General features: G+C 41.6%; 1 protein-coding gene across 1 annotated transcript; it reads right to left on the reverse strand.

Moving 5' to 3' along the window:
- Positions 1-12876: 12876 nt before the first annotated feature.
- Positions 12877-17579, reverse strand: LOC114612041. Its single transcript, XM_028756881.1, has 6 exons — positions 17477-17579; positions 16454-16587; positions 15633-15706; positions 15440-15547; positions 13192-13296; positions 12877-13078 (listed from the first exon to the last, which is right to left on the reverse strand). Exons 1-6 carry the CDS (start codon positions 17570-17572, stop codon positions 13050-13052), a joined length of 546 nt encoding a protein of 181 aa, XP_028612714.1. The 5' UTR covers positions 17573-17579; the 3' UTR covers positions 12877-13049.
- Between the last annotated feature and the right edge of the window lie 4720 nt (positions 17580-22299).

Here is a 22299-nt window from a genome sequence, read left to right on the forward strand (position 1 = left end):
TGTGGGACCGTGGTACTGGATGGGCATAAGATCTGGTGAAGTGGGTAGTGCTCAAACCCCAGGAATCTCAGAGATCTGAGATTGGAAGAGTAGAGTTGCCCCTTACCAGTCACTAATGCCTGTTCTGAAACACATAGCTGTGAGAAACAACTGAGAGGACCACTGGCACTCATCACATAGCATAGCACCTGGAGTTCTTCTCCATGCTAATGAGGTATCTCCATTAGCCTTCAGCCAATGAATGTCCCTTCCTGTATAGTCTTGTGGCCCTCCACATATATAATTCCTGGTTCACCCCAAATAAAGCATATACATCCACATCCATCTCCAATAAAGCAATATGAATAAGCAAGGATCAGCTCAGAGAGCTGCTTCATTAAAGACGACCATGGGGAAGGTCCTCACCTAAAGGAGCTGTGACACTAAGACTGTAGAAGAAGACCTTTCTCTTTTCCTGCCCGTCCAGTACTTGGCACTTGCTACCAATCTTACTGGATCCTGCTTGTGTCAGGCTTTGCTTTCTCTTTTCTGCTTGGTATGCAAGTGTCCTGAGGGAAAATGTAGGTCTCAGACACCCATAACTGACTTCCTCTCCAGGGAGTAAATCAGCAGCATCCAGGTACTCAGAGAGATCAGGAACCACAGTATTCATTCCAAACCCTACTTTTTCCTCTCTGTCTGGCATGAAGATGCCCTGGGGGCAAATGTGAACCTTGAACTGCCGAGTCTTGCATGGCCTTGGCAGAAACAGAATGACGTGGTTCCTGCCACTGGAACAGAGTCAGCAGGTGTGGGCCTCCACAAGTCTTGATGGCTGCTGTGGGCATAAGGCTTATTTGTATAATAATGTACATATTTTTATATTCCTTCTTCAAGGAATTTCTTCCCTTCTAACTTTAATGACTCCATGATAATCAGAAACAGCATGAGTCTGAGAGAGGAAGATATGGCTAATGTCTCAGCAAAATGAAAAACACTGGGACCTTTAGGACAGCTGTAGGCTGTAGAAAGAATTCTAAAATATGAAGTAAAATATAATTTCTCAACTATGCAAAAATATAAGTATGCAATATGAACTGTATAAGGAGCTTTACAGATCTAAAGGAACAGAGGCAGTTTGTCGGAAGGACATAAAGGCCGGCAGATACAAAGAGAGCTAGATTCATGAGTTCAAGGTTGGTTGAGGACAGGGAAAGGATCCTGCCCTAAATGCTGGGTAGGCTCAGGTATGGTAGAAATGATAATTTCAGAGCTAGGTCCCACACAGCTATCTTATTGTCTGTGCTGAACAGAAGCAGGCACATTTCTGAATTCTTTTGCAATGCTAGAAAAAAAATGTGCTTGCTGTCTTCAAAGAGTCAAGAGGCTAAAGCCATGAAATGAGGATTCAAGGGATGGTCAATAGGTAACCTGGAATAAATAACTGAGTTGATATGCAAATAAAAAATTGGGATTTTGGTCTGCATGAGATGAGCTAGCAGAAAGCAATAGCAGTTTTTCATTAGACATTTTTTTCTAGCAAGAGCTGAACTGTCCAGAGATCTCTGGAGATGGAAAAACAGATCTTCAAGACTTTTTTTCTAACAGGATTTCTGATTTTAGTTGGAAAATTCAAGGAGAAAAAACATGAATTTTTAAGAATGTTCATAGCTCTTTTAGAAATTTTCTTTCTTCTTTTTTTATTAGATGTTTTATTTACATTTCATATGTTGTCCCCTTATCCCATCCCCCACCCACCCAGGAACCCCCTATCCCCTCACCCCTCCTCCTTCTTCTCTGTGGATGTAACCCCTACCTACCTCCCCACTCCCACCTCCCTACCCTCAAATTCCCACCCCCTGGATTGTCCAGCCTTCATGAGGTCAAGGATCTCTTCTTCAACCTATGTCCAGCAGGGCCCTCCGCTCTTACATATACAGCTGAAGCCATGGATCCCCCCTAAGTGCTCCCAGACTGGTGGTTTAGACCCTGGGAGCTCTGGTTGGTTGGTATTGTTGCTCTCCTCATGGGGCCACAAACCCTTTTAGCTCCAATGGCCTTCACTCTAACTCCTCCATTGGGAACCCAATGATCATTTCAATGGCTACTTGTGAGCATCTGCCTCTGAATATGTCAGACTCTTCCAGACCTCTGAGGAGACATCTATATCAGGCTCTTATTAGCATGCACTTCCTGACTTCCACATCAGCATCTACCTTTGGTGACTGCACATGGGATGGATACTCAGGTGGAATGGTCTTCAGACAGCCCCTCCTTCAGGATTTCTGACCAAGACTTACGTAGAGAATACTCTTTTAAAATACTTTCTAGAAGCTATCCGAAGGCTGTCTGAAGAGTGAACACAGCTCTTAGAATTTTTTTCTGGCTTTCAGATCTTGATCAGAAAACCCAAGAATTACTTTTAGAATTTTTTTTGATAGGATTTTTGATTTGGTTGGAAAATCCAAGATTTTTTTTTTTATATAGCAGCTTTCTTTTTTTTCTTTTTTTGTTTGTTTTTTTTTGTTTTGTTTTTCGAGACAGGGTTTCTCTGTGTAGCCCAGGCTGTCCTGGAACTCACTCTGTAGACCAGGCTAGCCTCAAACTCTTGAACTGAGAAATCCACCTGCCTCTGCCTCCCAAGTGCTGGGATTAAAGGCGTGCGCCACCACCGCCTGGCTGATATAGCAGCTTTCTTGACTCTTTGGTCAGAAAACCCATGAGCTTTTAGGATTTTTACCATCAGAGAGAGCTATCTTGACCAGAAAGCTATCAATCTTAACCAGAGAGGTTTTAGAATAGCAAGAAAAAACTGTCTAGAGCAAAGTAAAATACAGAGAGAGACTAGTCTGAAAAATCATTGCAGTAGAACATAGGCCACCAGCTTGGGCCCATCATTTGACTTCAAGTCATTTGTTTTGCTGCTCTCAAACACCCCTTCTCTCAGAAATCCTCTCCAAGCTGAGGCTGGCCTTTGGCATTTGACCCTTGTTTCTAACTTCCTCTCCAGGAAGCAAACTGGCAGCATCTGAGTACCCAGAGAAGAGACCAGGAACCATAGTATTCATCTCAAATCCCATTTCTCTTCCAGTCTGGTGTGTGGCAGTGTCTGATGCCCTGAAGAGAAACAGATGCTGCAGACACGACCTTCTGCTCTCTGAGCCAATGATTGGCAACACTCAGACATCACAGGTCAAGAGAGGCAAACCCCAGGGCCCACAGTGAACATGCAGCACCACAGGTATGGTGTTATTTTTTTTTTCTTATTTGTTGTGACCAGACAGTGCCAGTTAAAGTCATTTTTGTCCTCAGGGAAGACATAAAACAATGAGACAGAATCAAGAGACAATGTTGGGGCAGCATAGCTCAGTAGTTTAAGGTGTGTGGAGGGCATACACATAAAGGAAAACACAGAGAAATGTTGAAGTTTGAGCTCTTGTGATGTATAGTAATGCTAAGTACTGACCTCCCAAGATCTGGTTGCCTCAGGGATGAGGGAATCCTCACATATGCTAAGTGATGCTATGTAACTTTATTTCTTAATTTAAAACTCTTGATGGAATTCTACCTTAGCTGGGTAGAATAGAGGTAGGTCTGGCTTTGGTTTCAGGTCTTGGAGTCTGAGGAGAGGACCATGAGGGAGAAGAAGAGAATGGAGAGAAGACTCCATGGGGTAAGGGACTGTAACAACTGGCCATGAGGGCTGACCAAGAAGGGTAAGAGCAGCCCAGGTGGGACATGGCAAGTCATATCTTTGGGTTATTGGCAGGACTGTGTAAAATGAAGGATAGATGAGCACTAGTATGCATTTATCTGTCATTCTCTTCTTTTGGCGTAGATGTAGTGTAACCAACTGCTTCAAGCACCAGCTGCTTTGAATTCCTTGCTATGATGTCTGTACCTTGCAGATCAAGGTAAAATAAAACCCATTTCCTTAATCACTTTGGGACTTAGTGTTTATTACAGCAACTAGGGAATAAATTTAGAAAGGGACTCACACTTTCTGCATTGGCTAGACTTCTGATTTCTCCATCAGGAGTTCTACATAGATGCATTCTCCATTAAGCCTAGGAAACAGGAAACACACCTGCAGTCTCTTTCAAAGTACACACCTGTGATTCTTTCAGCTTGCATGGTGAGTCAGTGACATCCAAATGCCATATAAATTGCAGGTGCCATTTCAGATGGTTACAGAGATGGTGTTCCCTCAAAAGAATAATCTGCTTGTCATCAATACTCAAAGCATAGTCAAGAAGAAAAGGGAAAGACAGGAAGTTTCATGGTGGTTACATTCACCTGGAAATGATCTTGACATCCATGTTTCCATTTTTGGGACTCTTACTACAAAAGGGAATTCTTCCATAGGGCTGTCCAGCTCTGTAGTGTTTAGGTCATACACTATGTGCTTCCTGTACCAGGTCCCAGAGATTTCTAACAGTCCAAACACTGAGTACAACACAGTCCATGCTAAGTTATTCTCAGGCCCCATCACATGTACAGGGTCCTGGAGAAACATTCCAGAGCCCAGACTGCAGCCCTTGAGATAGGTTGTCCCCACTACCCACTCCTGTGTTTTGTAATGTGTGTCTGAAAACCCTTGTTCCAAAAAGGCAGGGGGAGTCAGTTTTTTTGAGAAAGCTCTCAAAGTCTTTGGTTCTAGGGCAGTCCATGAGGTCTACCCTGAGAAGCATTCTCGTACTTGGAATAACTGAAACTAGGATACTTCTGTGTTCCAGCTCTGTAGACTAGGAGGGCCCATGTCTGCTGACAGAATAGCAGTAGAGATAGCAGAGCACTTAAGACTAGATAAGACTCCAGACTGAGGGGAAGACTTAGAGGCCAGACTCAGAGGACTCAAAGGTCATGAGTGCTAGCTCTGGTCTTTAGGCAATGAACAACAAGTCAAGCCTTCTACTTGCCTCTACCCACTATCCCTCTCTGCCTCATATTCTTGTCTTCATAGAGGAAGGGCAGGTCATTATGGGTCCTGAGCTCAGTCAACAGACAAAACAGTGTGACTTTCAGGATCAGGCTCTTCATCTTCAGGCTCTGTTCTCTAGACAATGCAGGTCACACAGGTGACTCGATGAGGCTTTGCTGACTTCTCAGATGATGTCCTTTAGGGGCACACATGGCACTGATGACACCGCCCCTAGACAAATCCATGTCCATCATGAGAGTAGAGGTCATTGTGTTGAGACCATTCTTTTGTCCCTCCTTATCCTGACATCCTGGGTCCAATCTGACTCCAATTCTAGAGTGAGGTTCTAGTCTTAGAAAGGCATTTTGGGTCTCTCTACACCAAGATTGGGCAGCTTCAAGAATATCTAAACAATATTAGTGATAACTCTACATCATGGCCTGGGTTGTGCTGAGGAGCTGCCATAATCCAGTCCTGTATGATGCTGCAGATCAGGAGACTTAACATTCTTGTTGTGAGAGGGAGAAGTCAGTGCTTTTAAGGGCCAGAGATTAGTAAGAAGCCTGGAGTCTCTGCTCTCAGAGTTCCAAGGTCTTTGCATACTTTTCCTGCTGACAGCAGCATAGGAACCTCACACATAACTTTGTGGAAGACTGATGTCAGCACTTATGGCAGTGTTGTGTATAGTTCTTCCCTTATAAAAGTTGTGAGAGTCACAGACAGATGCTTGACAGATGAAGTCTGCTACTATGAGTCTTGTGTGCAATATGAAGGACAGATTCTGCACTGTATAGCCACTTCCCATTATTTACCCAGCTTTCTCTGTGTCTCAGTTCTCTAAAATTTAAAATGTTCTGCAATCATGCTCATAGACCCCTGTTAAGTTAAAGTGATGAAAAACACTATCAGGAAGTGGATAGGCAGGGAGTTTCAGGCAACCTTGTGAGGACAAATTGTAGGACAGAAAGTTAAGGTCTTCTGATGATAGATGCTCCCAAGAGTCAATAGAACAGGTGATTGTAGATCTTAGAGCAATGATAGATCAGAAGAGAGAGATTTCTTGGACATTCCTCTTCAGTCCTCTTTTTTTGCTTTCTTTTGGCAGCTCCTCCTACAGGGATTCCCATCTCCACAACTGTAGCCCTCATTAATTCTGGTCATGTCTCTCACTCACTGAACTTAAACCTCAGCTTAGACACATCTTCTCTGTACTGTTAATTCTTAGGTAACTCACTGTAAAGTACAGAGTATGGACCTTACCTAGTATTAGCTGAGTTTTTGATAGCACCAAATCTGGCCACAGTCAGAATATGAGCTGGCTGGGACTGAAGTATGTCTTAGTTTTCTATTGATGTGGTAAAACTCTGGTGAAGACCAGATATGACATGAAGTACTACAGCTAATTGAGACAATTCCTTATTTGGTGGTGCATGTTCCCAATGTTTGGAATGCAGCATCAGGAGGATCAGGTATTCCATGCCAGCCTTGGTTTCATACTGTTTTAGGTCCATACTAAGCTACATTATTTTGTCTTTAAAAAGCAATGAACTGAGGCGGCAGCTCTGTACCCAACCTCAGAAAACCGAGAGAAAGTGGGGCTCCCAGGAGCTTTAACTCAGGCAGCATCCCAGGTAAAAATGAATCACCCATGATGTCTGCTGTTAGAAGTTCTAATCCAGATGCTGGCCTCTGAACTTATACTACTCAGACCTTCAACTGGCCATTGATAAGAATATCAAACAGCTAGCGATTGACATCACTAATCTGAAGAAATCCCTCATTTCACTGTCTTAAGAGACCTCCAAAAATCGCAAAGGACTTTATTGGACTTGATTTACTCTTTTACAATAGAAAAAGCTGTGTACAGCTCTTGACTGTGTGCATCCCTTAAAGAAGAATGTTGCCTATACATAGACAAGACAGGGATGGTTAAAGAGAGCATGAATAAGGTCAAAGAAGGCCCTGAGAAAAAACAGAGAGAAAGAGAAAGATTAGTGCTGGTACAAGAATTGATTTTCAGCCTCTCCATGGTTGTCAACCTTACTTCCTCCCATCTTGGGACCATTAATTGGGGTATTTTTGCTTATTTCTTCTGGTCCCTGGCCCTCAAATAGGCGGACTAACTTTGTGAAACAACAGATAAATAATTTGGTAGCAAAATCTATTCAGATATATTATCATAAGTTAGCTATGGAGGACCACGAGACTCAAGATGAGGTTGTTACTCTATCCAGGGTGCTCCCAAAACCCATCTCCACCCAACCTAAAAGAGGGGACTTCTGCCCCTAGACCAAGCAGAGAGGGGCCACCCAGAACCCCCCTCTGACTGGTGATCTGAATTCTTACTTAGGCTGCGAGGTTAAGCACTGCAAGGGAATATAAATAAAAGTTAAAAATATCTATCTGGGTTCCCTGAGGGACAAGCCTGACTGCATAGGGGTTGATGTCAAAAGTATCCCCTCTCCAGGAAAAAGACATCGGGATGGGTATGGCCCTCATGCCTCACTGGACAATGACAGGGGGACTGGAGCCATTACAAGGTCCCCTTCAAGTACTGGAGGTCAGGCCTCTATCTCCGAGTTTGAAAAATTAGAATTGCCACAGCCCTTCTATACTTAGAGAAGGGAGGAGATGTCAGGGGTAGCCCTACTTACACACTGAAGGCCTAAAATCAGCCATAGGCCTAAAATCAGCAATAGGCCTGTCATACATGTATACTAACACCAAGTCTTGGGTCTCAGTGGAAAAACATTGAAACAGATGGCTATAAGCTAATGTAAACAGGCAGCTTTTGTGGAAATTTACAAGCCTGTGTAGTCATAGACCTTGTAAATAGGTAGTCTTGGCAGACAATACCATCTTAGATAACGACAAGTGAGTCATAGGCAGAGTCATAGTGACTTGTCCCCTGAATCTTCACCCAGCCGATAACCGGTTCTGAAAGATATCTGTATTCCCCATGAACACCCACACTCCAGTGTCATTCCCTTCCCCACATCCTGCCTTTCTGTGTTTATAACCCCTGTGTGAATGAATCACGATTTGAGAAAAATAAATTATTTGGAAAAAAGGAATACTTAAAGAGTAAGGATACATATATAAAAATAAATATATAAAATAAATATATACAAATAAATACTATTAGTCCTTGAATAACATTGGTTTAAGCTACACAGACCTCTTTATAAATAATTCCTTGTCCCCATTTGAGGTGTAAATGCCATATTTTTAGATATATACTGTAATTACAACCAAGATAATTAACATAATGTATGATGGCTTTAAAAAAAAGAAAAAAAAAAGAAAAAAAGAAACATTGATCTTGAAAGTGATCACGGGACTCTGTATATTCCTTGAGTGTTTGTTTTATTGTATTGTTGGTTCCTCAATCTAGAATTGACCTAAACACTTGCATGCAATTAAAAGGGCTTAAAAGAAAAGTTGGAATAAAGAAATCTGCCTCAAAAAAAAAGTAGACTGGGCAGGGAAATTTCTGCCACAGTTATGGTTCTGGTTTTGAAGGTGTAGCAAGGGGTCTCAAGTCAAGAAATGCAAGAAGTGCTGTTCTAGAATATGGAAAGGACTCAGAAATGTGTTGCTCCCTAGAACTTCCCCAAAGACTGTGACCCAATTGGTGCTTTAGATTCAGCACAGACAAACTGATTTTGTACTACCAACCCCCAAATTTTAGAAAGGACAAATACATGGTGTTTTAGCTCACCAAGTTGACAATCAGGGATGACTGTGGCTAAATTTTGATGAAGCATGAGGGTACTTCTTTGTCTTCAACTAATAACCAATTACTTGAAGTTACCATATGAGTATGAATAACATTTTCTGTGTCATTTTTATTGAGGTTAAACCACAAATGTGAACTCTGACTGTCTATAACCTTCTAATCCCTTATACAGGTTTAACAAACTGGTAGCACAGTTTTCTAAAGTTCCGTTCATTGCATACTTTAATTCACAAATTTATCTGTACATTTACTTTTAATTCATAAGGACCTTCCACTTAAGGAGTCTATGTTTACTCTTATCTTTGGACTTATTTAAATCAACTCTGAAATATGAAACCTGTTTCTTTTCAAAGCTATTTTAAAATGATTAAATCAATAAACAAGAAGTTTTTGTGAGATTTTTTAAAAAAAGCAACGAACCACATTAATAGTTGATGTAGAACAATGTGACAGTAGAATAATAAAAACTCATATGACAATATTCTGGTAACAACTGTCAGAAGAACAGTCTAGCACTTATGTTGATGAAGAGCTTCTACAAAGGATCTACAGCCCTTGTCATATCTACTTGACAATACTATGCTTTCTGCAGCAACAAGGCCAAGTGTGGAGGTCCACTCTCTCTTCGTACATGTAATGCAGCTTCAACTATAGATGTAAGGTTAAAAGGGGAATAAAAGTTATATAGACTTACAACAAGGGATGAAATCTTATGTGATGATGCTGTGATTTTTCTTTGTAGATGGCTCCAAATAAAAAATACCCCCCTCAAGCCAAACCAGAAACAACAAATGACTTGGACAAAGTCTCTGGGCATAACAACTTCCTGACACCATTATGCAATCAGCCATGTGGAAAGGATCCTATGGCAAAATGATTCAGTCCACTGATTACCTGGAACACACATTTAGTGTCTCTAGCTCTCCCTACCCTTTAATTATTCATTGTTTATTGTATTAACTATCAATGCCCAGTCTATCGTTTACTCTCATATTCTGATTACATAATTATATATTATTTTCATATATTATTATAAGTGTGACACATGCCATGAGGAAGTTCCAAAAGGAACAATATGAAAAACAAATATATGGAGGGAGGGGTTTGTAGAGTAAATGAAATTTTCCATATGAGCTGCATAAAGGAACTATTCAAGCACATGGCTGAAGGTAATGAAGCGAATGAGCAATGAATGAATGAACTGGAGTAGCACTCCAGGTGGGAGATGTACTCAGTGGGGCCCGGAAGGTGCAGTGGTAGCCTGGCTGTGCAGGAACAGACTGGAGGGCAGAAAGGCAGGAGCAGATGGCAGGGGATGGAGAGGATGGTCTTCAGAGTCTAGGTTCAAGAAAGTGTAGAGCAAACAGTCATAAATTGGGGGTGACTGTGGTACTTTCACTTTTACTGTGAGTAAAATGGAGGGGAGGATGTCTTTTTAAAGACACATCTCAGTGTATTAGACAAAGAAAGAAAAAGTGATACAAAAGTGAAGTAGATGCAAAGACAATGAGAGTCAGAGAATTTCAAAGGGCTGGAACATCTACCTTCTGAGTTGCTTTAACAAGCTACCACTCCACTTTTCAGTTTCTTCCTCCCTCTCCCAGAAATCCTCAGTATTTCTCCAGGTGAGATGAGTGTTCAGTTTGGAGTGAACCCATGTGGGTGCAACTTTGTTCCATCCAGATAGTCTATTGTTCTGTCTGTCATCTCTATAGCAACACACACTGCTACATAAATTCAATGTTAATCCAGCTTTGAGGGTACAGCTGGAGGAAGGCAGTCATTCTTGCGTTCCTGAGAAGGCTCCAATCTCAACCACAGTGATGGTTTGCTTGCACACTCTGGAGCCAGACATAGAGGTCTGATTGCCCCAGAAAAAGAGACACAGTGCTCTGTAGCTCCTCAATGTAGTCAACACACATAGAGCCCAATTAACCAGCTCCATACCTAGTTACATTTACATCCACTTCATATAAACTCTGTCCACAGACAAACCACACTTTTGGCTCAGCCTTCAAGGAGACATTGGGGCTGTGATTCAAAAGAAGCCTTGATAGGTCTGGTGACTAAAGAACACTCTTCCTCATAACACATCCTGATCCGGGAGTGAAATTTTTTTCCCTCCTCTGTCTCTTGTGAATTGGATCTACTGTACAAGGGCCTCCATGCTATGATTTTTGTTATCTCATTGTAGCAAAGCTAGCCTTGCTTCAAAATGTGGACCATTGTGCATGGGTATTCAGGATACCAATTAGGGTCCACACCCATTCTCTTAACTCCTAAAGAAACACAACAGCAGTAGCCTCACTCCACATACAGGGTGCAAATGGCAGTGGGCCTTTCAGACACAGCTCACATGTAGATAAGCCTCTGGGAAGCTCACAGTCCTTGGATAGTTCTGTCATGACAAGGATCCAGAGCAATGGGCTTATAGCCTGCTTCTTGTACAACAAAGGAGGTTACAGAGCTCCTGGACAGGTCTGTTCTGGAGCACTGGTTCCTGGGTATAACAAACACAACCATTGCAGTACCTGTGGCCACTCAACAACCTATTGAAATCAGTTTTTTCCAGGGATACTCACAAAAGGAGAAAGTAGCATCATCAGAACACTTCTTGAATTTTCACCCACTCCCTCATGCAGTGTTAATCACCTCTCTCAGTGGTCTCATTTCAGGAGGTATTTTAGAATATATGAATTATTGTGGATTAACTGAAGGAGAAAATTTATGCATCTGTGAGGAAGTTGGCAATCAACCTATGGTGAGATGTTTCAGTGATGTGCTGGTACGGGGTTACCCATGTGCTGCAAGCAAGCACAGTAATCATTGGTTCAATAAGTTGGACTTTGATGGAATTCTACATTCATCTGTCACTGTGACCTATCATGTGTAAGTAGAAGTTTGTTTATATCTCAATAGGAAATGTTCACACAAGGCACAATAAAGACTCCAAGACACCTATTCTCGTTTGACTCAAGGCACCCTATGAAGGGTATCTGGAGGGAACACAGTTGTAACTTGGGGAGGGGTTGGGTCCTCTGAGTTGTTGTCTTCTGTTCTCTCCTTCAGGAAACATTTATTCTGTGGTTGATAATCCTTGCCTTGGACTGCATAGGGACATAAAGCAGATGAGCTGACCTTTCTCAGTACAGAAATCATGTGATGCTAAGTATAGCTGTAAGTAATTTAATCCACAGGTAGAATCCAAGTTCATTGTTGGTATTTCCTCAAAGTCTTTTGATGCCATGGAGTTTAAAGATGGTCCAAGGTGGATTGGATTACAATTGTATGTGATTGACATCAGCACAATAGATCATTACATTCAAAAAAGCCAAATACTGAGTTATTAGAACTTTAATGGAGATGAAGAGAAAAAATTTCCTCTCTGTTTAGGTTTGGACACAAGTTTGCATTTTTGGTTTTATGTCTTCTGGTCTCTTTTCCCCTGCAGGATATGACTACAAGTAAGCTAATTCTTAGATAGTAAAGGCATCAGCAGCAAGGCCCACCTTCCACATGCATAGAGGCCATGGCCACTGTTTATGGCCTTATACCAGAGCCACCATCTATCAGCAGAGGCAGAACCTAAGGGCAGTACTAAGAACTCAGGTTCTTGCAGTGACACACATTGGCCAGTATACACATGTGTGCGGGGCGCGCGGATGTAGTCTCGCCGGCGAAACCATACACACACACGAACACACACACACACTAGAATCCTTCCGTAGAAACACTTTTATTTCCCTAAACCAAAATGGTGGTAGAAGAAAACCAAGAAGACGAAGGCGGCGTGGGAAAGCACTGCCTATATACCCCAGAGCGGGGTATTCACCCCCTGATTGGCTGCTTACTCGTAGCGCGCCAAACGCCGTGGGATGGGCTTAGCTTTGGCGGGCTTACCATGGCACATGCGCAGTTTACTTGGTACTAGGAAGAATTACGGGCGACAGCGCCACCTAGCGATGGCGGACTTTGTCAGCTCTCGTGGCGGCTCCCAACACACATGTATCCCTGTAACCCTGATCAACTTTTTATCCCCTCACTGGTCACCATGCACATTTCTGCCCCTGTCCTTCTCTCCACCTGCCCACTACTAAGTCCAGTGACCTCATGTACCATGGCATACCATCTGCATGGAGACCTGTGAAGGTGAAGTCCTTTCTGCCTGACAATCAAGGTCAAATCTGAGCATCTGCTTATCAGAGATCTGGAGCCAAATGAATCATTCTTGACACATAGAGCTTGGATCTATCTACCACCTTTATTGACAACAAAGGAGTGAGGAGGTGTGGGTGTGGTTGGGATGTCTTGTCCTCTCTTGGTACTAGGAGATCTAATTGCTATTGCAGAGGGAGGAAGTTCTCTCAGTGCCAGGTTCACACATAGTCACTGCAGAGATTCATCTGTGCACTAGGATTTTTTGTCTGGTTCACAGGAATCTATATATAGGCCCAGAGAAAAGCAATTAGATTGTAGGGTGTTGACATGACCACTGTCTTACAGAAAATCATTAATAGAAGGGAAAGTGAGTTAGCAAAAGCTTTTTTATTACCATCATAAGGAGGGTTGATTATGCTTGTTTTGTTCAGGGGTAGTTTGGTCACAAGTTCTTCAAAATCCATGAGCAATGTTGAATCTGCAGTGTAATTACGGCGACCTGCAGGACAGGTGAGGACAGCAAGAATTAGGTGGAAAGGACTCTCTCTATAGTTGCTCACATGTCCCTTGTAGGACTTCTGTGACATTATGCAGATTCAAGCAACAGATGGGGTGGTTTCTCACAAAACTCTCTGAGAAGGATACAGGCCACATAGGAGCAATTAGGAGGGAATCAAGTTCACGACTTATTTGGGAGGTGTACCATATAAACACATAGTTGTTTGAGACTGAAGCAGTCAGTGAGTCTCTATTCAATGGGTTCTTATGAAGGTTGCCAACCACTCATCCATGGAGGGCAGAAAACTATTTCAGAATTTCAGCTACACCAGACCTTGAAGTCAGAGATACCCTAACTCACTTTCCTCCAGGAATATAGGCAACGTTTGAATGTGACAGCTTGGGGAGCATGGAGTGGGAAGGAGAGGTATCCACCGTTGACCAAATCTCTGCCTGTTAGCAGGACACCATCCTACAAGAAGGCCCTCTGTAATACATCCCATTGAAGAATATCTCTTGTATTGTCTTTACCCAGAATACTATTTTATATGAGCAAAGTAGGTGAGCAGGTAGAGACATCAATAGGTTTTGGACAGCACCATGGCCCCTAGGGTCCTTGGTTACAATGTGAAGTTGAGGCCAGTGGGCATCAGTAGGTGTTTCTGCTTATGTCTCCATGTCTAGGCTGAGAAACCTCCCAAATCCTTGTTACAATTTCATGCATATAGAGCCTGAATAGACTAATGAGGTTAAGGGCAGGAGAAAGAAATGAACATGCACAGGAATGCTGAATTAGAGCAGGGGAGAGAGCCCAATGGAAGACCTTGAGAGGAAAGATCCTGGGGGGTGGTGGGGGGAGGAAGTGCCATAAATTTTCTGGCAGTGTTTTGAAGTTTATGAAAACCTTCGGGAGTCAAGAAGAGGATAAGATCTCAGAGGTTGTTGGTGGAGGACAGGTATTCAACTCTCAGTGGACAATTTGGAGTTGTATACATTCCATGGAAGTGTCCAGAATGTGAAGAGGCAGCTTAGGAATTTGGCCCAGAAGAGCTACCTTCCCAGTAAAGTGATTGATCTGTCTGTCAGATAAATCTCTACATGCTTAATTTTTGGCCTTAGGTCTCTGTCTCTGTCTATCTCTGTCTGTCTCTGTCTCTCTCCCTCCCTTCTTCCCTACCTCTCTCTCTCTGTTTCTCTCTGTCTTTCTCTGTCTCTGTCTGTCTCTCTGTCTCTCTGTCTCTCTGTCTCTGTCTCTCTCTGTCTCTCTGTCTCTCTGTCTCTCTGTCTCTCTCTCTCTCTCTCTCTCTCTCTCTCTCTCTCTCTCTGTGTGTGTGTGTGTTTGTGTGAACCTGCACAAGTCCATGCACTGTTCAGAGGATGATGGTAGGACTCTCTACATTGAGAAAGAATCTCAAAGCATTTTTTTTTTTTTGGCTGTGCTAGCTGGTGAACAAGGGTTTTAGGGATGTGCTTGCACAACAAGCATGCTCAGCAGTGCCAAGCTTTGCATGTTACTGCTGTGTGATATGTCAGGTATATAAGGTGTGATATAAGTAGCAGAGAAAGTACTGCTAGACTCATAGCCAACACCATGTTGTTATCTCTAGCATATTCTATATGCTATAAACTGTCCAAGTGAAAAAGAAGGAAATTTCAAGGAAATTCCAAGCACTCATCAAAACTAAAACCTGAGTCTTCCTTTAACATATTTGTCTCTGCCTTTCCTTTTAAACTGGTAATGAGCTGTGGACTTCAGGATCTCAGAACTATGTGGCCATATGGAAGTATCTTGTAAACAATAGAGTACTGAATGGGGTTCTAGTGTCACGGCATTAGCCACTGATAAATGCACTGGTCTCCAGTGGACAAGCAATATACCCAGTGACAAAGGATTCCACCTACATTTCTACTTAGGGCAGGGGTGCAACAAATCCTGACTGAGAGTGAATAAATGGTGTTAAGGATGGGTGGATGTGCTTGGATGTAGGTCTTAGACAACAGGAGTGGTCATATGAATGCTGAGGCTGACAAATCCCTCTCACAAAGAGCCAGAAAACACAGCAATCACTCACAGGCAAGGAAAGGGAAGTAGCAAGCAATTCTGTACGAGTGCCCCAGTAAGCCATTAGCAACATCGGACGTACCCATGAGCATTGCCATTTTCTGGTGTACATCATTGGTTTTACTATTTAAGTAGGCTAAACCAAAGTTCTCCCCTCCAAGGAAATATATGGCAACATAGTGCCACATCCCTGCAGACAAAGAACAAGACTTGTAACTGTAATGTATTCCTCAAAAGAGTCTGTGAAATGAAACAACGTAAATATAAGCACTTACACAGAGTGAAGTAGCAAGGATAGTTCTTTGCTTCATTCATGGCCATCTTGAACTCAACACACCCAATGGGTTTCCTGGACATAGAGCAGAATCAGTGATGCTCTCCTTTACACCTGCCCTATCCTGATCCGCTGCTCAGTGCACAATAGTCAGGTGAGCTCAGCCCTTTCCCACAGTGTGCGTGTGCGTGTGCGTGTGTGTGTGTATATGTATTATAAAAGCTAACCATATTCTCAGGCTTCTCACAAACCTTGTGTTCTATGTCACACTAGTATGGAAACCATAGGTACAGATATGTGTAGGACTGACAAAAAAATGTACTCTAAGTTCAGAGCAGTCTTCCAACCAACCCATTTCAGACCATTTTCCATGAGGAGGGTAGGATATGCCCTTGGTCTCCAAAGGTTTCGCCAAGAGCCTATCTCAAAAGATCCTGCCCAAGATTTACCCCCACACTCCTAAATGACCTCAGAACCTACTGAAATCCTGAACAGCCTGAGACTGCCTTTCTACACAGAAGTAAGCTGTGTGGACTCTGATTTCTCGAAGATCTAGAACACTGCGCTTGGAATTTCCTGTTATTCTCAGTGTGCACAACTACAAAATGTCTCAGTTGAGACACTGTCTCCTGTGCTAAGCTCAGTTTTCCTGGGAGCATCACTTTTGAGGTTACAGAAGTCAACTGACACACTGCTCAGACAGGACAACAGGACTCCAGTCTCACAGTCTCCACTTAGCTGAAGTCCAGGGCATATGTGTGGTGAGGATGAGGAGACCATGCAGCCAAGAACCAAGCAGAAAGACTGAGGGCAGGTACTCACGAGATGTTCATCCTGAACTCCAAGTAGCCAATTTTGTTTTTGGCCAAGACAAAGGGTGGCAGTGGGCTTCTCAGCTTTGCTTCTGGGAGAGGAAGATTTCCTGCCCAACGAATTATGTACCAATCTCCTAAAAGCTAGATGGGGGAAATCACCACTGAGGAGGACATCAGGGAGAGAGATAGTGTCAGGCAAAAGGATTTTAAGGCTGTAACTGAAGTGAGGACCAAGGAGAAGTTTAGGAACCATCAAAGTGCATGCTGAAGGGTCAGGGAGAGGTTGGTCATGTCCAGTCCCTCTGGATCATTGGATGGTTGTTTCAGACAAGGTAAGGCAGAGATCTCCTGGGAGATATTGTTCCTGGGATTGTATATGGCCATGGGCCACACACACACACACACACACATACACACACACACACACACACACACACACACACACACAAACACACAAAAGAAATAGAAAAAAGTCACCTACAATATAAGGCTGGGAAAGAGTAGAAAAAGATATAAAATGACTGGTCATAGGTAGATCATACTCCTATAAACTTGCTAGTATTGGGTCACTGGTGACCATAGCCACCCTAGCTGTGTGTACTATGCTCCTGGCATCTTCTCTCTGTATCTTTCCACTGTCCAGTACTACTCAGTAAGGAAAGAGTTATCAATGTTCTCCCCAAAACACATTTCTACTTATTGGTATCCACGCACCACAGAAATTCTGAAGTGTCATTTATGTGAGATTTATGTGGGATTAAAGGAAGGTCCTGGGGAGCCCAAGCTGACAGATGGAGGTAGTTGGTCTCTATATGTCAGAATGACCAGACAGATGCTTCCATAGCTCATCCTATGCCTGTGGATACTATCTACCTTGCAGATAAAATGAAAATACCATATTGGATGGCAGATACTAGGAAATAACAAGAGCTAGCTCATCAATGCCCATCAAAGAACCCAGAGTATTATCAAGCTTAGCATCGTGATACTAAAAACCTGGTTCACACATTTAGCCCGTGCAAAGACTCACCTTGTCTGTTTTGGCACACTGAGAATGATTAATAAAGCATCCCACAGAGTGCACAGTCAGGCCTATGGTCAGCAGGAACAGCATCATGGTCGCCATGGTGCCTCTGTCTACCTGGCATCTATGAAGCATATTTATTTTATATTGCATGCCAGACACTCCCATCACACCTGCACAAAGACTCCATACATGCTGTGAACTGATTGTACTGTTTTATTTGGACTTTTTTTGTGACATAGACATGATAATAAATGAGATGTCAAGACTGTTGGGGAATTAAGCCAATGCCCTAACTCCTAACCTTTCTTGGAGCTTGCAAAGAGGGAGGTCAACAGTTTTGAGACAGGGTGACAATTTATGTAGGAGACACCTGGCTCTGCCTTCACTCATCCTGAGGAAACCTGTTGGGGAGGGGGATGTGTTATTAGAATCAGAAATTCTGCTGGAGAACCCAGAGCCAGAAGGTAGCCAGGGCTCCCATCTTCCCACCTTCGCATGGTCAAGCCCCATTCCCACCATGCAAAACAGCTTTTATACCTCTGCATCTTCTCAGAACTCCCATATTCAAATGTAGCCACAGTGCTCTCTCCACATTGTAATACTGAACAAACTGTTCTGCAGCCACGGCAACTTGAGAGCTGAGCTGCACCCTCTTTCTCCAGCACCCTTTCTCCTGTGCCTTCTCTTCCATTCTGCATTAGACTCAGAAGGACTTTGAAGACTGCCTTACCCTCCACAACCTCATTGTTGTCTCCCTCTGTCTCCCAGGAGCTGGGCTTCAACAATGTCCCCAAATCTAATTCACCCTTTCTTAGGTCAACTGCCTTTCCTTTCTCCACACTCCAAGAGAAATTCAGGATCAGAACATGGATTGAAGCCTCTTGGAGGTCCCCACTTTTTTCTTCTCCCTTCTTTGTCCACATTACAAAAAATTAATTGTACTGCTTTTTGGAGATGTGTTCTAGTATGTATGTATATGTTTGCATTTGCATGTGATGTTCAGCAGCTATATGTAAGAGTGCACAAGTCTATTTCTATCTCAGTGGTCAAGTGGATGGCTATCTTTCCATGTTAATGTCTTTGTCTGTGCCTGTGTTGGTGGAGTGTGCACATTGTTTTTTTGTGTGTCTATTTCTCTGTGTAAACATATCAGTATGTGCATTCATATATTTAACTGTATCATGTTTTGTGAATGTTTATATATGATCCTTTGTCATAGTACATCTTTGGACTCTCTCTCTCTCTCTCTCTCTCTCTCTCTCTCATTCTCCATCTCTGTTCCTGTATGTGCATGTGTGTGTGTACTTGTGTGTGTGTGTGTATGTGTGTGTATTCATGTGAGAGGGTCTTTGAGTGAAAATCATGTGCATCTGTTCATATATTTTTGTGTTTATGTTCCTTTTACCTGGGGGTTTCCCTTAGGCTCTTGTATCTGAACACTTCTGCAATCGACAGGAAATATGTGCCCCCAAGTCTCAGGAGAGGACAAGGCATGCTGATGGAATCCACCTCTGAGAACTTAATAAATTCTTGAACATTCATGATGCAAACAAACTAGAGCCATCTGCCATGGTTCAACTGTCTCAGGCACTGCAGATAGATATAAGTCCAATATATTCACACATGAGATGTCTAAGGAATATGTAATAAAAGAAAATAAAACTTAGAGCAGAAATTAATGAGATTGAAAAAGAAAGAACAAGGCAATCAGTCAATCAAAAAAGTGAGACTTAAAAAATGAACAGGTTTGAAGGAAATTAACTAAAATAATCAAAACAAAAAGAAACACAAATTAATATATTAAAGATAAAATAATGATTTTACATCAGATGATAAATGAAATTGAAAGGATTATTACTTTTCTATGTACTGTATCACAATATAATATATCATTATGGATGTTATGACTAAAGTCAACAGAGAAAAGGGTTTCCATATTCTTCAATCTTACTCAATAACCAGCTGGAATGTCAGCTAGTCAGTAATACAAGAAAAAGAGATAAAAGGGATATAAATAAAAAAGAAGTCAAAACATCAGTATTTGATAGTGTCTTTGAAGACTCCTGTGGGAAACTCTAAGATTGAATAAACACTTTCACAAAAGTATTGTGACAACAGTATAGGTTACAACAAAAAGGTACAAAACAGTAACTTTGCTGTACTGTATCACTACTACAATAGTGCACACATGGATGACAGAAACAGGGAAAACCCCAGTGTCATAAGTTCAAAAAATAATAAATTCAGTATCTTGGAAAAACTCTATCAAAAAAGTAAAATAAAAAACAAACCAAAAAATTCTAAAATGAAAGTTTTATATGAAAATAGATAAAATGCAAGTTTTTATATTGAAATGTTAAATTGAAGAAGACATTAGGGAATAGAAATACTTCCCATGCTCACAGTTAAGCAGATTTAATAGTATGAAAGTTTCTACATTATAAAATATACTATTCACATCAAAACCAACAAGATTCCTCACAGAAAAAAAATCTATTCTAAAATTTATATGGAAACACAAAAGTTTCCAAGTAGCCAAAGTAATCCTGAGGATAAGGAAGAACTTCAGAGGCATCATTCCTCTGGATTCTTAGTTACAATACAGTAACTGATACATTGTGCTGTCGGCAGCAAATAGAAACATAAACCAAAGAGAATGTGTAGAGGGCTTTGGAATGGATTTATGCCTTGTGAGTATCTGCTTCTTGACAACTATGCCAACAACCTACACTGGGAGAAAGGAAGTTTCAACAAATGCTGATGGTGACCTGAAAGTCAGGTCTGAGAATGAAAGTGGATGTCCACTTCACCCTGTCAGAAATTTATGCAAAGATCTTAATGTAGTTTCTGGAACTCTGAAATTATTAGAGAAAGTAAGAAAAGACACTTCAAGAGATGGACATAGGGTGGGGTGTCTGGAAAGGAGCTAAGGAAATAAAGCCAAGAGTTGACAGATGGCAATATATGAAACTAAAAACCTTTTCCAAAGTAAAAGTAACATGAGTGAAACTGACCTAAAAAATGAGATAGCCTCTGGCAGAAGATTTATATGTAGAATACAGAAAACTCTAAAAGAAACATTAAATACAAACATCTAAACAATCCACTCAATAAATGGGAGACTGAAATGAACACTTATACTTCTTTAAGCCGAAGTGTATGTGTTTGGTAATGTATAACAGTACCCATTATTATTCACAATCTTGGAAACGCACACTGAGATCCCATCTTAGCTTAACTGCAATGCCAGTTATTAAGAAAACTGGCAATGTGAGAATGGGAACCTTCATATACTGTTGGTAGGGATGTAAATTTGTCCAATCACTGTGAGAATACGTATGGAAATTCCTCAGAAAATTGAAGATAAATATGACTGACTGACTTAAAGATTTTCTGTTAAATACACAGAAACACTGGCACATCTGTGTTTATTGCAACAGTATTCAGAGCCCAGTTTCGGAACTAACCTAGTGTTCTTTAACAGATGTTTGGATAAAGTAAAACAAATTTATGGACCCTACATTCTATAAGAATCCAAACAGTATGCATAAAACGTGGCAGTAAGGCAGAGGTGAGCTTGGTGCAACAATGGAATATCAAAAGGGTGAGGTGTAAATGCAGAAAAGTCATCATATGCTTTTATGAAACAGTTTTTTGAGGCCCCTCATGTACAGTGAATACACACCAACTTTATAAGCCTTAAATGTAATCAGGAGTAAATGAAATGCCTCAGAAAACTAAATGTCATAAAGCTAAACTGAGGTTGGTTGGCACCTGGACAAGTTTAAATCTGAACATGGTCCACTTTTATCCAGAATACATTGTCTACCCTTCTACCACCAACCAAAATATACTGGGGTACAGACTGTTATCTCAGCTCATGGCCCTTTCAACAAACAGATGCAGCCAATGGAGAGAGCATAGTCACTGGGATTACCCAGAGACTGTCAGAATTGAGGAGCTACATCAGGTATAGGTTACTTCTTATCTAGTAGCTATGCTGAGTTGTATGACATGGACACAATAAGTCTAACAGGAAGGAGATGTTCTAGTGAACCTACAGCATTGGCCATATCACAGGATAAAAAGCCTAGATTGCTTGTGGAGGAGGGGAAGTGTGTCACTATAGAAGCTAGGATTTAAGTTCTCAAATCTCTAGGGTGATCTAGATCTTCCTCCTTGCTTCCTGTTGAAGAGAGTTTTCTCCTGGATGCCTTTAGATGAAGATGTAGAACTTTTAGCCACCCCAACACCATGCATGACTGCATATTGCCATGCTTCCTACTATGATAATCAACCAAAACTCTGGAAATATAAGCCAGCCTCGATTAAATGTTTGCCTTTATAAGAGTTATCTTGGTCATGGTATCTCTTCACAGCAATGGAAACTTAACTAAAACAGGGAGCATGGTGGAAAGAGCTAAGAGGAGACAGGATACCAGCATAGCCCTTGTTACAGGTAATTAAAATGCTGAGAGTGCCTGGAGGCCTGTCTGAAGTTTGATATGAATATTAGCCCCACAGTTAGCCATTTGTCTGAAATTTCTTTTGGATCTGAAAATAGAAAACTTCATACTGTAGTACTTCTCATCTATGCTGCAATACCCAACATGGGTCTATTAGTAAAATTATTGCTGTGAATCTTGAGAACATTCTGTGGCATATTGGACATGATGTTTTCTTTTAATATTTTCTTAGCTTTCCAGGATTGACTATACATTGTCTTGTACAGATGGCATTTTAAGATATTGAGCACTGTGTGAAAAAAGGCTCAATTAAATAATGATACTTATAGTTTTAGAAAAGTATCTGGAATAATAGTTATA

This window comes from Grammomys surdaster, unplaced genomic scaffold (assembly GCF_004785775.1).
Source record: "Grammomys surdaster isolate TR1022 unplaced genomic scaffold, NIH_TR_1.0 126133, whole genome shotgun sequence".
In the NCBI taxonomy this organism is placed as follows: Eukaryota; Metazoa; Chordata; class Mammalia; order Rodentia; family Muridae; genus Grammomys; species Grammomys surdaster.